The 15,954-nt window shown below is 46.3% G+C and overlaps 1 protein-coding gene across 4 annotated transcripts in view; it reads left to right on the top strand.

The window, feature by feature from the left end:
- Window positions 1-15,954, top strand: part of LOC127071884 (RNA polymerase II elongation factor Ell-like) — a 52,772-nt gene that overhangs the window by 29,699 nt on the left and 7,119 nt on the right. For 2 of the 4 annotated variants that reach the window (XM_051011680.1, XM_051011702.1), the window contains 8 exons: window positions 8,059-8,183; window positions 8,856-8,972; window positions 9,690-9,944; window positions 10,037-10,107; window positions 10,224-10,437; window positions 10,523-11,758; window positions 11,879-12,056; window positions 12,183-15,954. The exon at window positions 12,183-15,954 is cut by the window's right edge and continues 7,119 nt beyond it. In XM_051011680.1, coding sequence (XP_050867637.1) covers window positions 8,059-8,183; window positions 8,856-8,972; window positions 9,690-9,944; window positions 10,037-10,107; window positions 10,224-10,437; window positions 10,523-11,758; window positions 11,879-12,056; window positions 12,183-12,407 — 2,421 coding nt within the window. In that variant the 3' untranslated portion in view covers window positions 12,408-15,954. Of the gene's footprint in view, window position 1; window positions 3,532-8,058; window positions 8,184-8,855; window positions 8,973-9,689; window positions 9,945-10,036; window positions 10,108-10,223; window positions 10,438-10,522; window positions 11,759-11,838; window positions 12,057-12,182 lie in introns of those variants that run through there. The other 2 variants (XM_051011695.1, XR_007785268.1) reach the window with 2 other exon arrangements.

The following is a 15,954-nucleotide window of genomic DNA, read 5'->3' as shown; positions in this document are numbered from 1 at the left end:
AAAGAGATCGCTTCTCGTGCCGTTAACGAGCAAAGATCGCGGCTTGCGCAACGAGAGCATCGATCGAATTCGTTTGCGTATCGAAACCCTCGAAAGATCCCTCGAAAGATTTTCAAAGTAGCGCTCGCGAAGCTCTTAGCAGATAGTTTCGGCGAGGACGCGACGAGCGGAAGGAATCGAGGAAAGGTCCCTCTCGAATTCGATTTCGATCTCGATCTCGATTTCGGCGAGCAGCCTGGAATAACGAGAAAAGCGTCCAACGCGACGACAAAGACGACGCGATCGAAGATCGAGGCGTCGAAGAGAAAAAGAGTGGTCGTGCGCGTGCGCACGGGGACGTTAGTCAAAGGACTCCTTTGTGAAACTCGCGCGGCAAAGAAGCCCCTTCTTCGTAGCGCTTTGTCCCGGTCTTTTCTTTACGCCTCTCTTCTCTATCTCCTTCTATTTTTCTACGGTAAAACGTGTCACGCCTGGCTTGGTAAACGCTGCGCAAAGAACTCGCGTACGTACACGGGGTTTCTCCTTTCAATCGATCGTCGCGGAGGAAGCGTCGTCGAGGAAATTATTAAAAACGTTCGTTCGAGATATATTCCGACGTCTTTGCGAAATGCCGATTCCACGGAGGAGAGAAAGGGAGAGGGGGGAGACCGGTTTGACATTTCGATAGATTTTTATTTTCGCGGCACGGCGCGACGAGTGCGCGACGAGTGCGCGCGAGTGGCGCAGCCTTCAACACCGGATCCGGCTCCGATTTCTTCTTCTTCTTCTTCTTCTTCTACCTCTTTCCGACGACCTCGCCTCTCGCTACGTGATTTCATTCGCGATCGTACGAAATCTTGCCTATCTTCCATCCTTTTCGTTCGTTTTATCTTGTTACGAAACCATTGAATCGATCAAATATCGAATCGTAGCAGATTATCTATTCGATTCCGCGACCAGTTTTCAAATTCGTGTACGCGAACGAGAATAAAGATTCTCGACAAGAGGTAGAGCTTTGGTACTCGATTTAGAAAGCGTCGAAAATAGTCTTGACAACGGAGCATCCTTCTTCTTTGCCTTTCGGAGTCTCCTCGATGAAAATCGTTTCAGTGTCAAGGCGAGCCAATAGCAACTTGCCAAATTTCCCATTCGAAAGGTACGGCTATTCGCGAACCGAAAGAATACACGCATACGTATACTCGTATGCGAAAGATGTACCATCCGTTAGAAGCAGTCGTTGGACTAACACGTATAAACGGTCCGTGCGACAAACACGAGCCCTTCGCTCGTTGCACTCGTCGATAACGTCTGTGCGCGTTCTAATAATAGTGGAATCGCGATAACGCCACGTTGTCATTGACTCTGAGAAGTGTCGTCGGGGTCGTCGTCGTCGTCGTCGTCGTCGTCGTCGTCATTCGTCTATGTATCTATTGATCTATCTCTATCTCTATCTCTATCGATCGAAAGAGAAAGGAAAAGAAAGTTTAAAACGAAACGAAAATCGTATTCGATACAATGGATAAGCAAAAGGGATTAACGAGTAGAAAGTCACAAAAACAAGTACATATATTTACATAGTTAACTTTGAGGAGCGATAAGATATTTCTCTCTCTCTCTCTTTCTCTCTCTCTCTCTGTCGTAAAGTCGCACGTATTAGCCAAGCGATTCGCATGCGCGTTCGATCGCGAGAGCGCGTTGCCAGGCGAGCTCTCTCGATAAAGAGACGCTCTATCTCCTCCACTTACCCTTAACGTACTTTCTTTCTTTTTTTTCGTATCTTCTCCATCGCAGAAGCTTTCGATAATAGCTTTTGACTTTCGATGATGCAATAACTGTTAAACGTTTGCTACGTCATCGATAAAAAAGCGTTGTCGATGGGTCGCGCCGACGTCGACAAAGATCAACGTTGAACTCTTTGAAAATGGCAGGGTCGCTCGGAGACGACGAAACGTACCTAAAGTCGACGGTTACAACGAACTTGACGCGAATAGAATTGCAAACGCGCGCACGCGGAGCGTCTCCGTTTTCGTCGACACGCGAAGAGCTAAGAAGAACCGAGAAAGGATTCAGAATTTTTCATTTTAGACTGAAGTTTGCACATTCGTCCTTTATTTCTCCGTCCGCCTAAAAGGTGCTTCTCTTTACACGAGAAATTCGATAATTACCATATCGCGGGGTATTACGAAATTTCCCGAGAGAGAGAGAGAGAGAGAGAGAGAGAGAGAGAGAGAGAGAGAGAGAGAGACGAACGAACTCGAAGCGACGTTAATATATGCACGAATAAGTACCGCGGATCAACGGACGTTGTCTCGCTTCGACGCGATTAAACGCGACCGAAGAATCGAATGAAAGACAAAGAGCTTCGAGAGATAAGATATACGAGGTATTTTCAGCTCCAACGCATTGGCGTAGAATTTTCGTTCGATCTCTGAATCAGTCCACTTATATTTTCGGCTTTATCTGCGTTCCGAGAATCGCGCTTCCACGAAACTCTATTTTTTTCGAAGAATCGAGTTTTCTTCGAAACCGATAGCCACGGGAAACGGAAAGGGAGAGAGAAAGGAGTGAAAATTTTCAAGAAGCTTCTCGTACGTTTTATTTCTTCGTCGGCGGTACGGTACAAAAAACACGTTCGATCTCGCTCGCTTAAAATATTCTTGCGGGAAAGAATGCGCGTCTTTTTCTTTTTTATCAGAAACACGTTGTAACGAGGAGATTAACTTTCGTTATCGGCATAGCGCGAAGAAAGCAACTACGCTTCCTTTTTTTACACGTATTTTTTGTTTCGTAAGCTTACCGCGAACTCCCTCTCCCACTTCCCTTTTTATCTCTTTACTCGGCGTCTGTCGTACTCGTTCTTAGCGCGAACGACGGCCGTGGTAGCATCGGTGTGTGCGCTATATATGCGAGGATATATTTGTGTAGTACAGCGTACATGCACGAGCACGTTCGTCCGTATGTATCTGCAGGCTGGATTGCGTGCGTAACGTCGCGTCGATTTATACTTCTCGTTACTACCACGACGCTATTACTATTTTTAATTTTTAATCGTTTCCTCGTTTCTCCGTCGACTTGCGTAAACTCGAGCGGTCTTCCGCTCGGACAGAGTCGTCCAGCGAACAACGCTTTTACCGTTTAGCATTACCGGCAGGTCGCGTCTCGGCGGCGCACGAAAGGACGAGCCAGATTCGGACAAGGAAGACGATCTCGCGTAACGCTCGCTAACCTACTGACACACTAATCCTCGAGCGAACGAGCGAGCCGTCCAACGAAATTGTCTCTCGATTTGCTCGTTTCTCGTCGAATAGAAGATCCTTTCTATCGATTTCCTAAACACCCTCGAACGTCTCTCTCTCTCTCTCTCTCTCTCTCTCTCGTTTAAGAGCGTATTCGATGTTTCGACGGGAAGCGCGAGAGGAGACAAAAGAACGAAAACTGAGAATAAACGAAAGATGAATGACGCCCCGGTGGTCTTGGAACGTGGGACTCTCGTTTCGAGGAAAGGGTGGGCGCCTGTGTGATGGCATATTAGAGGATCGATGATTCAGAAAGGTATTATTTATAGTTCTCTCTCTCTCTCTCCCACCCCCGTCCGTGCGCCGTGCGAGTGGTGAATCACGGACGAGCCAAGCAAGAATGTACGGATATAGTGTAACGCCACGTCGGTGCCCACGCCCTTGCAATAATCCGCGTCCCCGCGTCGTCCCGAAAACTATTTTCCGACGGTCGAACGAATATAGAAACGAATAGAACTCGTTCCTCGTTTCTCTCGACCGCTCTTTCCCTTTTTCGGTCTTTTTATTCTCACGTTCGATATCTCCGGAATATCTCTAACGTTAACGGCGATTTAAGCGCGTTCGCCGGGAAGAGATCTGAACGATAATCGACGACGCGCTTGGATCGAGATTCGTCGGCTCGATCTCCGATGACGTTTCCATAATCGATACCAAGGACGCGTCCGAGCGCGTCGGAATAATAATCGCGTTTGATCGCGCGCGTGGGCGAGCGCGTGCTCTTTCGCGCGAAAGAAGAATAAATTGGCGGTCGATGAATCTCACCGTCGAGACTCGGCGGTGACGAGTCGAGCGTGTATCAACGTCGCGCCTAGGTCTTCTCTCTAGGATCGTTTAACCATATTCAGGATTTTTCTAATCCCCCAAATTCCGTCCAATCGTTCCGTACGGCTTGACTCCCTTTTGAAGAATTTCCGCGCATCCTCCGTCCTCTTCGCAAATATTTTCAGTCTTCGAGCGAGGACAGGTAAGGCAGAAAGGCGCGCCGAGCGCGTAGGATTAGGCAATTCCTGGCCGATATCGGGTCTAGGTCTTTTCCAAGCCGGGAATACTAATTTCCTCGACGCGGCAAAGACTCTTACAAATCGACGCGTGTGCCGAAACGAAAGCGATGACCCGTCGCGAAAGCAATTTCTTCGAGTTTTCAACGACGACCGCGGCGCACGAACTTTCTAAAAAGCGTCGTTTACACGACGCTTACATTCGATTTTACTCGATCGTCGATATTTCGTCGATTGCGAAAGGCGAAACGATGAAACGAACGATTCACCCTGTATAACAACGATCGTCGCCAATTCGACGTGGATCGTTTTACGCTTCGCCGTTAAACTCGAGAATTTCCATCGAGTTTCAACGAAGCTCGGATTACGTCACTTTTCGTCGAAGGGGAGAGGCATATGGCGAAGGCTACAATTATAATCATAAAGCCCGCTCGGTTATCGGTTATCCTTTCACCTCCGATCGTTAACCCGAAATCGGAGAACGAAAAGGCGTCTCTCGAGCGCGTTAGAAAGGGATCGCGGCTCTGTCGCCGTCGCCGTCGCCGTCGCCATCCCGATTTCGCAATAACGCCCGGCTATTGCGCGAGAACCCGAGATTACCTTGGCGCAACGAAATACTCTCCCCCTGATTAAAGGAAGGCGCGAGCGCGGGATACGATCGACGATGCGCGACCAAGAATTTCGCGATCGACTCGGGAAAAAAGGGCTTTCTCTCGAAGGCGCTCACGAGTTCCTTGACGCGTACCTCCCTGCCGTTGCTCCGATATTTCTTAATTTCTTAATCGCCCACCGTAAACGATTTCAACTCGCGGCCCGTGAAACTAAACCGCAGAGAATTTCGACGAGAGAAACTAAATAGGTACGTGTCCAAATCCCGACGATTCGCCGCGATTTCGCTAAGCGTTGGACGAGCTACGCTACTAGGGATTTTTAGCCAACAACGTCTTTCCTCCGTTTCGTTTCGTAGGCCCTAAGGAAAATAGAGTGCGATCTTTTCGAACTTGAAACGCGTATCGAGCAAACGTCGAACCGAAACGTATCGACATTGACAAAAAATGAAACTTTAGCGAGGAGAAGAAGGAGAATAAACTTTTATTCGCACGTCGTCGAGACGCCAATGGATTTTGAGAAGAGAGCGGAGAGAGAGCTCAATCGACGAACGTTCTTTCGTATTTCGGCCTGGTCGACGCGTCTCGATTTAACGGGGGTTATCGCGTTGCGTTGCGTTGCGTTTGATTCTCCGCCTGCAGCCGCAACGCGCGAGTCTAAGGACTTTCACTCGGCCCGCGAGTCGAACGTTCGCTCCTCGCTCGCTCGATCAACGAGGAAAGTTTCACGGAGGAACTCGATTTTCCTCCCCTTTTCCTCATCGCCTTCCTCCTCCTCCTCCATTCTTCTCTTCGCTTCGACGTTCCTCGCGACTCGAGATCGCAAACGGATAAGAGCGAAACGAAAAGCTCGTCTTTTAAATAAACAGCAGTGGCGACGACCGCTCGCGTCGTCGCGGACAAAGTCGTCCTCGACGCTGATTCGATCGTCGTCCCTCTCTCGAAACGGTAGAACGTAGAGATAATGAAAGTCGGCGAGGCGAGGAGGAGGAGGAGGAGAGTGGCTCTCGTGGTCGTCGTCTTTCTCGCGCGCGAGGACTACTCGGTGCATCTATGCGCGGCGCCTATAAACGACCTTGTGCCAAATGCCGTTTCGTCCCAAGTCGAGGACGATCGCGCGCTCTCGAGCGTCGTTCGTTCGCGCGCTTATCTTTGCTTTTCCCTCTTACTTTCGGTCAGGATAACGTCGAATGCGGGTGTGCGAATTTCGAAACGCGTGCCACCTCTCTCTCTCTCTCTCTCTCGCTCGCATCTTTCTTCTTTCAAGTTTGATACGAGCCTCGACATTTTTTCCGCTTAATTATCTCACGTCGAACGTAAAGAAGACAAACGACGTTTTAAGCGAGTTTTCAATGTCCGAAGGGGAAGAGTCAATGGACCACCGACGTGGCGAGAGGGGAAAAAAGTATGACGCAAGTAGGATGACGAAAGCACGATCGAGATGAAACACGAAACCTCGGTGTACCATAAGTCTTTTACGTCTATCGAATACGAGCTACAAGCTCTTTCTCCCTCCCCTCCTCGTTCTCTACCACGAGCAACGATCCGCGGTTTCGTTGAACGCGCTCTCGGATTTATTTCGTACATCGGTTCGTGTTCCGCGTTTGCGCGCAGAGAAAAGCACACTGCTCGCAGAGGTAAGCTCTCGACGTCGCGAGCGAGCAGTGAAAGTTGCCCGTCGACGGCGACAATCGCGCGATAGGGTCTCGTCTAGAGTCCGTTTTAGAGAAACGGCGGACGGTCCAAAACGGTCGTTTATTCGGACCAGTTTTCCTCGAGAGTCGGCTAAGGGGGATCGTACGTCAAACTTTTCCCATTAAGAATCGTACGTTTTTTCGAGCTTCGAAACTGAATAAAATCGACCCATCGCCTTTCCTTCCTTTCCTCTGTTCTCTCACGAATTCGGTCGGCTCGCTGCTTTCTAGGCGGCGCTACTCGCGTTCGCGAGAACGTCGCACGTAGCAGGTTGCGGCCTTTAGGACCGAAATAATTCGAAGCTGGCACGGCGAGAGTAGGTGGGCGTTCGCCGCCTCGCAAATCGCGACCGCCCGCGGACGAACGTTTACCGAGGAGCCGAAAGTTTTTACTCCGATCGAAAATTGATTCGCCTCGCTTTTACGTATTTTATTCCCTGATAAGCCTTCGATCGCATCGCGACGATAACGTCGATCGATAATTTGTTGGATTTCGAAAGCGGAGCCACGCACTTGGACGGCCGCTCGCGCTCGCGCAGTGAAATTGAACGAGCGCTCCCAGGCAGCAGTAAGCGCGCGCGCTCCCTTCACGAAACTTTCATATCGCGCGGGAACGCGCCGCGATTCGACCTTTCGTTTGAGAGAGCGAGAGAGAGAGTGACGATGGGGGCTACGGGGGACGGCGGAGGGACGATAGGGAGGCCCTCCCCCCTGGCCTCGATACGTAAATTCCCGTGAGAGAAGCTCGAGACACCGAGACGCTCCCCTCTCGAACCCTCGAATCAAAAGGAGCCTTTCGACTCTGTTTTATCCGTCTCATTATCGATCTTTGGCTCCTGCAGGCTTTACAACTACGGAATAACTTGACAAAAGCGCGCGCGCTTTCGGCCAATGCGAAAAAGGGAAGAGCAGCGAAAGAAAAAATATCTTCGGCCGCAATTTCTCAAATGTCAGGTGCCATTACGAACTCCTCGAACTCTCTTGGCAGGACGAGAATGTTGCGGGAGAAGGGAAGGAGAGAAGAGAAAGGAAAGATGGGGGAAATAGGGGGCCTCGTACGATCGACTCTTGCGAAATCTTGCTCGTTCCGAGCTCGCCCGAGACAAGAGAAAGATAGAGAGAGATTGACTTTCGAAGAAATTGGAATCGACGTGGAAGGAGAGACAGAGGGGGGAGTATACGGCGAGAATAAAGGAAAATCGATCGAGCGTCGGCGCTCTCTATCGAATCGATATTTTTCAAAAAAAAAAAAACACCTCCGCTCGTAAACGATCGCTTATCGAGATTTGCCATATGCGTCGCGCCGCATTAAATGTCACGTACGAAACACTTTGAAAAGTATTTCGTAGATTTAACCTTTTTACTCTGGAGAAAGAAAGAAAACGTCTCGACTCAGCGCTCAGATTCGAAAATAATCCCCGTTATTTTCATCGCATCGAACGACGATCGTTGACCTACACTTTCTTTCTCTTCTTTATTTTAGCAACTGTCGTTCCCATCCACGCAATCCAGCCATGGCTCGGCGGGCTTCACCTTCAGCCTGTCCGGCAATCAGGACATCGAGGGTCCTCAGGGTGGCTTCGAGTGCATTCAACAAACAGGTCCAACGTGAGTGTCGCTTTGTAACGTTCTTCATTTTCTCGAAAATATGACATTCGGCGAGTACGAAAACCGAAATGCTTTCGAGCATTGAACAACGATTGGCCGAGTCCCTTGACCGAAAAGTTGAAAAGACCTTGACCATAAACAGGAAAAACGTAGACGATTTGAAATTCTTGCGATAAACTAAACTCTTATTTTCGAAACTTAAGGGTAACGTAATCGACGAGAGTTAAGGATAAACCTCCCGTAACAAAGCATTCCATAATAGAAAAAGGATAAGCCTACCGTAATAAAGCATCTGCTAATACAAAACGTTTCGAACGTCCGCAGCTGTGCAGCGTATTTCCCGAGGGTTTTTCTGTTCGAATGGACGAAATGACGTAGGACTTCGTTAACGGTCCCAAACGCGTTAACGCGAACCATCCCTTTTAAAAACCTTCGGGGGCGAAGTCATGAACGATTAGCAGGTATATTTTAGAAACGTTATAAATCTTTCACCTTCGCCCTCGGTGAAAGGAACTATATACCTGCTCTCGTCGATACGAGTACCCTGACCCAAAGAAAGCTCGCTGTAAACTCGTCGTTCAATAAATTCAAAAGTTAAACTAATAACTGCAACTCGGAACTGTTTCCTTCCGACGTATCTACGCTCCCTGTCATTTTTCATCGTCTGTGCAGGAGTCTGGAAAGCCTCGGAGCGTTGCCGTGTAAAATGCGGATACAGGCGAACGACGACGTCTACGAGACAACTAGACATCGAATGGCAGTGGCGGAAGAAAATAACAAGAACAAATGGTAAGTAGTCGACTGCGACGATCGACGGGAAAACGAAAAGTTAACGAACAGCTCGAGGGTGAAAAAGAAGTGGAAGGGAAAAGAGAGGGCATGGGAAGAAGGACCGAAGGAGCGAGATGGTGGGGGTAGGGGTCGCTTCGAGAAGACCGAAACGGAACGTAATCAGTGTACTTCGTTCCTAGAGAGGGACGAGTTCGTTGCTCACGATATTTACTCGATTCGCAAAGTCATTGATATTCCCCGCTTATCGTCGCGCTAGCGAGGAAGAAGAAAGGAGGAACGGAGTGGTGAAATAGGTCGTATGCCGTATAACGCGACGCGCGACTGCTAATTTCTTTAACGACGGAACCACGGCCAAGGTTAGGAGCGCCTCGCAAGTGCAGCTTCGTCACGGCTGAACCCTCGATCGAGACTTCCCCCTCTCCCCTGAGAAGAGCGCAGTGCTTCGTCGTGACACGGTACGGTTCACGCGAGAGCGCATTGCATAACGAGAGTTCGTCCGAGCGCGGTGCGACGCGAGCCGACGCGACGAATTCCGTTTCCCTCGATAACGCGCATCGCGTCCCTCTTTCAAAGATCATCGTTCTCGAATATAGCAGACACGTCGAACGTAGTATCCGACCGCTGTTCGTTCCTTCCTTATTCGCGAATTCAAGAATCGTGATAGGCCTCAATGGAATTAATGGAATTAACGGAATGCATCGTGATGGTTCGTAGCACCAGGGTGATCAAAGCGAACGGACCGGACATCGGTCGAAAGGTGAAAGTTAAAAGTACAGGGCGAACGATGCCACTGGCATCGAACAATCCGAGACATCGGGAACCGTCCTCGTCGAACGTTCAGCCATCGTCCATCGGTGGTAATCAATCGAGATTGTCTTCCACCTACAAACCGGCTCCTAGCAGTAATCCATCGATCGTTCGTAATCAACCGGAGAAAAAGGTCTCCGACATCATGCGCAGACCTCTCAAGTACGTTTCTTCTTCTCCGGATACGTGTAACGTCGGATCTTTTTCTTCGTAGTAATACCGTTATAACGTTTCCTTTCGTTTCTATTTTGCAGAGAACGGCTGATACACCTACTTGCTTTGCGACCATACAAGAAACCCGAGTTGTACGATCGCATCAGCAGAGGTAAACGAAACAGTACTTAGATGACTTTAGACCTTACACCTTAGTTTATCCCTAAACAGATTTACATTCTCTCGATCGTATCCTCCGTTATCTCTCTGTTACTCTCAATCTTTCAGAAGGAATAAAGGAACGCGAACGCAGTAGCATGACAACGATTCTGAAGCAAGTGGCCTTCATGCGGGACAACACGTATCATCTGCATAGGTACGTTTGGAACGACGTCCAGGAAGATTGGCCGTATTACACGGAACAGGAAAAGGCCATGTTGAAGAGGAGGAAACCTCAGAACCTTACGCCACCTGGATCCAGCGATGGTGGATCTAGCGGTAGGTAGCTGGATATTACGTGAATTCCTAAATTCGGCACGATCTTTGTACAATTTAATGTAAACGGTTACATAAAATGTCGTAGGTAGCGGACAGTCACCGAATTCCGTTCATCCGGGTTCGCCTCCGGCGATAACGGGGCCCCCACCAAATCTTCTTAGCAAGAGACCTGGCTATTACCAGGGTAACGACGGTCTGCCGACGAAGAAGCCACGAATATCGCATTATAAAAAGCCCGAACCTAGCTCGAACGCATCCTCGTCTTTGTCTTCCACTTCTTCCAAAGCCGGTGAGAGCGGAAGGACGACAGGTAGTGGTGTTGTCAGTGGTGGTGTGGTCGTCGGTGCCGGTATTGGTGGGAATGCCTCTAACGGTAGTGGCATCGGTGGTAGTGCTAGTGCTAGTGTAGGTACTAGCGGTAACGCTAGCTTATTTGATGTCTGGGACCAGAGACAGCAGCAGCAGCAGCAGCAGCAGCAGCAGCAGCAACAACAGCAGCAGCAGCAGCAGCAACAACAACAACAACAACAACGCGAACGCCGTACCGATTATCGGGCCGAAAGAACATCGAACAGTGAAGTGTTACGAGGTGGCGGAAGCCACGCCAGCGGCAAAACTTGTTCACTGACGATGAGTAACAACAACAACAACGGCGACGCGAGCAATCAAAACGACTCCGGTATCTCGAGCACCGAGAGCAATACCACGAACGTCAACACCGTCAGCCATAATTCCCATAATAGTCTAACTCATAGTAATTCAACGTGCAACAGTCGTAATCACCACGGTGTCGGTGCTGCCGGTGGTAGCGGCGGAGGTGGCGGTGGCGGTGGCGGTAGTGGCGGTGGTGGTGGTGGTGGTGGTGGTGGTAGTGGTGGTGGTGGTAGTGGTGGCAACGGCGGTCCTAGCAGCAAATCGACGTCGGCTAATAGCGAAAACAGCATTGGTTCGAGTGTAGATCATATTGCGCGCAACGTGGCTAATTCCACGAGCTGTTCCGGAAACGTCGCCCTGGGTGGAGTCAGTGTCGGTGCTGGTGGTGGTACCAATAGTACTAGCGGTGGTTACAGTGCTATGCCAAACGGTACGACCAACGAGCGAAAAGACAGAAGCGATCGGGTTCGAGGCGATAGAGAGAGAGAATCCAGAAAGAGAAATAGTGCCAGCAACGGCGGCACGTCGCTCTCGGCCATGGATCACAATCTCGCGAATCTTCCTGTCTCCGAGTACAACGATAACGCCGATGACAACACCGTCACGACGTCTACGTGCAACGTCGATTTGCCGGATAGCCCCAAGTTTACCGACTACCCTAGCTACCTCGCGTAAGTTACCTAGCGTGCGACTCTTTTCTCTTTCTTTCTTTCTTTCTTTCTTTCTTTCTTTCCTTCTTTCGATCTCGCAGATTGATGATCTTCTTATCGCACGATTTACGGTTGCGACAGATATTATACGACAATAAGCAGCCTGGAACAGAGACGACGTTATAAAGCTGAATTTAACGCGGACTACGAGGAATACAAAAGATTGCACGCTCAAATGGCGATGGTCTCGGGACGTTTCAAGCAATTGGAGGAGCGCCTGAAGGAAGAGGAAGCGATGGGCAATGTAGAGGGATGCAAGGTAAATATCGTTGAAAAGTTTCCAACGAGAACGGGACGACTGGCTAGACGCTGATACGTTGCTTTCTTCTTAAAAAGGATCTCGTCTCTTATTCACCTTTTCTTCTTTTTCCTCTGATTTTTCTAGGAGGTCAAACGGCAAATTCTTATGGAGTATAACGAAACGAAGCGCGATCCGATGCAAAGAGAGACGAAACGTCGTTTCCATTATCTGCACGAAAAGTTGAGCCATATAAAGAGACTGGTCCTAGAGTACGATACGCTAAACAGTAGCGGAAGTATGATGCTCATGACGGTGATGGCCAACCGCAAGATGGGTGACACGGGCGAAATGGATACTATACATTACTGACATACGATGAAAAGGCCGGCTTTCTTTGACTACGTCTGTTCTCGGTTGTCGGTACGCTACAGTCGCGACTTGGTTCTTGTCGCCGCAGAATTTGCATTTTCTCGGCAAAGTTGCAAGGCTGAACTTCTTAACGGTCCTTATGGTTCCTGGATTAATTATCGCCGAAAAACTAAACTTAACTGAACTGAATGGGGGTTGCGCGACTCGAAAACGAACGCCGTTCGACGAATCCTCCTGCCTGTATTACGAGAATCGATAGGGAGAACGCGTTTCCAATTTTATTCTCCAGTTTTTCGACTTTCTCCATTTGCGCAGAGAGCGCATCGCGATCGAACTGGCGTTTTGAATTCGACCAATGCTAGCTTCTCGGTTTATCGCAGATTATATAAAACACGAAAAGGCTGACGACAATCGGTACGTTTAAATGGCAAAGATACAAAATAAAAAAGAAAAGATAAAAAAAAAACACAAAAAAAAAGATAAAGAAACAAGAGAAGGGAGAGAAAGAAACGATCGGCTCTAACACCGAGACGGGCTGCGGTGTGCGGCGGGCGGGGCGAGGCGGCGGATAAGGCGGAAGATTTTTCTAGATACGCGCGTGTTACGTTGCGAGAAGATGAAGAGTAAAGGAGATAAGTAAGTACATAATATCGCGCCTCTCGTCTCACGGCCACGACGACGAACTTGGAAAAGTCAAAGAATGACGGGGCATCGAAGAGAGAAGGCAAAGTGAGAGAAGGAAAAAAGTAGTTTTAACTCTAATAAAGTTACTTACCGTGCGCACGCGTCCAAGTGTGTCGTCCAGTTTAAAAGTTTTAGGTAGATTAAAAGGAAAAAAAAAAAATATATATATATATATATAAATCTAAAATTGCGGAAGATAGAAGAGGGTCCAAGAGGTACTCTTGGGTTGATCGCGTGCCAAGCGTTTTCAAAACTACGTATTCCACCTTTCTGCCGAAAGGAAACGAAAGAAAAAATGGACAAAAATAAACGAGCACTAACATCGTTTAGCACGCGAATCTCCCAGGATTCATATACATTTATATTTACGACCGTATATGCTCGTACTTTCTTTAGGACAGATAGACGAATAGACGGAGAGAGGAAAAGAAGAGAAAAGGAAGGGGCTGGGGGGTAGGGGGACAGAGTACGTTTTGCTCTGCCGCTTCGCGTGCGTGAAAAGGAGAGAGAAAGAAAAAGCATGAGAAATAGTTGAGATGATTTGTCATAGACTATCGAATTGTGTCGTGCACGGCGGACATGTAAAGCACATTACATATCGTGCATAGAAAAAATCAACAAGAGAAATCAGCGTTTTGCCTTGGACAGATCGTAGTGTAATCGAAGCTTATTGTGATCGCTTAAAGTTACAGAATCTATCTTATTGTATATCTTTTACGATTAACTCCTGATACATAATGCATTTTATCTTATCGATACTATGCGCGTCCACGATTTGACTATTTCTTTCGCGTTCATATATATCTATATATAAAACTTTCTTCGTATTACTATTGTTAAAACGCATCAAGATTTCTTCTTTCGTTAGATCTTGTAAGTAATCCTGTTTCCTTAGAAGTAATTGTTTCCATCGTTTTTGAATTAGAAGAGAGATAATTTTGTTGCTTTTTTCTCTACTTTATGGACCTGTTTTTATAATATTACGATGGGAGATGCAGCATATATATATGTATATGTATATACATATGTACATACATGTGTATGTATGTATGTATGTATGTACGTGTGTACGTACGAACGTATGTATGTATGTATGTATGTATGTATGTATGTATGTATGTATGTATGTATATATGTATATGTATGTATGTATGTATGTATGTATGTATGTATATGACAAAACACACGAATAGCATATTGTACGCGTCACATAAATATGAGCGATCAATCGTGTATTGATTCTTTCCCGTTGAAATCTGAGATATTCTCAGCAAGGTACTTTTACCGTTTATCTCTTGTTTAGGAAATAAATTCTTTACATCTTATTTCATTTTATTACATTTTTATAACCTGTGCATATAAAATATAAAAGAAAAAAAAGAAGGCCTGTCCAATAATCCGTAAGATTAGAGTTTCCACATAATCTATTAAGCATCCCTTAGTGCGAGCAAAAATATTTCTGACCAAAGGTATACATGTGCCTAAAATTATTAAGACGGGAAAAAATTAATAATCGTCGATTGTTCTTTGTTGCTCGCCGTATTTTTTGTTTTCGATAGAGCTATGTAAAATCGACCAAACCGTCCTTCGAGAACTCAAGGGACAAGAAACAGCTTAGTTAAATGTCTATTATATCTATGACTATTAGGAACAACTATTTTCTGCTACATTGCTTCTGTTTATATAAGGAACGGAAAAAGAAAAGGCAGTGAACATCATTGGAAAAAAGAAGCCGTCTGCGCAAGCTCAGTCGCTTTATCCTCCACTTCCAAATACACTGATTTTATTTTGGAAAAATACATACATACATATGTATATATTTATATATATATATTTATTTATTTATATGTATATATATACATATATATAATTAATATATATAAATATATACACACACACACAGACATATATATATATATAATTTTCCCTTCCATTAGTTATTTGGGCCATTTCGAACGTTGCCAAGTAATAACCTTGCCTTGCATTTTTCTCATAGCGTCATTATTTCCGTCTTCCTTCATTCAAAGGTTCGACCGACATTCCCTTTTTCCAATCATCTTCGTTTCTTCTTTTGATGGAACTAGAAAGAAGAACACACTTCTAATAGTAATTCTAAATGTCTCTATTCTTACAAAAAAAGTGTTGCGATATAGCATCCACTTTTATCGTAAAAATCGTAAAAAACGAATTAGCCTTGCTTTATTTGATACAAACACACACACACACACACACACAGACATATAATATAGCGCGCGTGTGGCAGAAGCAGATATGAAGTCGAATACGGCGCATATGATCCTCGTACGATGGAAATATGTTCAGTTTTCTCAAATTATTTGCGTTTAGCTACTAATTTAGGATATCATGCGAAATGATATTTATTCGATTTGACTTTCAGTCGTATTAATTTAATCCGTGTTTATTTATTCGTTAATTTTATGATACCGTACGAGAAAGCAAAGAATTTTATCTTAATGTTCCAAGTCTGACAAAAACATTTTGTATTATTTCGCTTGTCTTGTTTGTATATCCTGATTTTTGTTAACGTATTATTTGCTATACTAAAAAGCAAAAAAAAACCTTTTTATTAATTAGTACTCTAGAGATTTGTTTTATATTATAACCACGGAGTGTAGTTCGATAAAGAGGATATCGTTGTTCGGCGAGTTGTACGCGTAAATACACAAGACTAACTGCTCGACGAAGAAGATAACTTAATGCCAATAGAATATCGTATGGCACAGCGTTGACGAGAAAACTTTGTTAACTTTACTTCTTGCAACAAGAATCAGGAGAAGAAACACGATATATGTGTGTATGTATATACATATATATGTATATATATATATATATATATATATAT

This window comes from Vespula vulgaris, chromosome 1 (assembly GCF_905475345.1).
Source record: "Vespula vulgaris chromosome 1, iyVesVulg1.1, whole genome shotgun sequence".
Classification (NCBI taxonomy): domain Eukaryota; kingdom Metazoa; phylum Arthropoda; class Insecta; order Hymenoptera; family Vespidae; genus Vespula; species Vespula vulgaris.
Note: the sequence above shows the minus strand (reverse complement) of the source record. Positions and strands in the feature narration are given on the sequence as shown.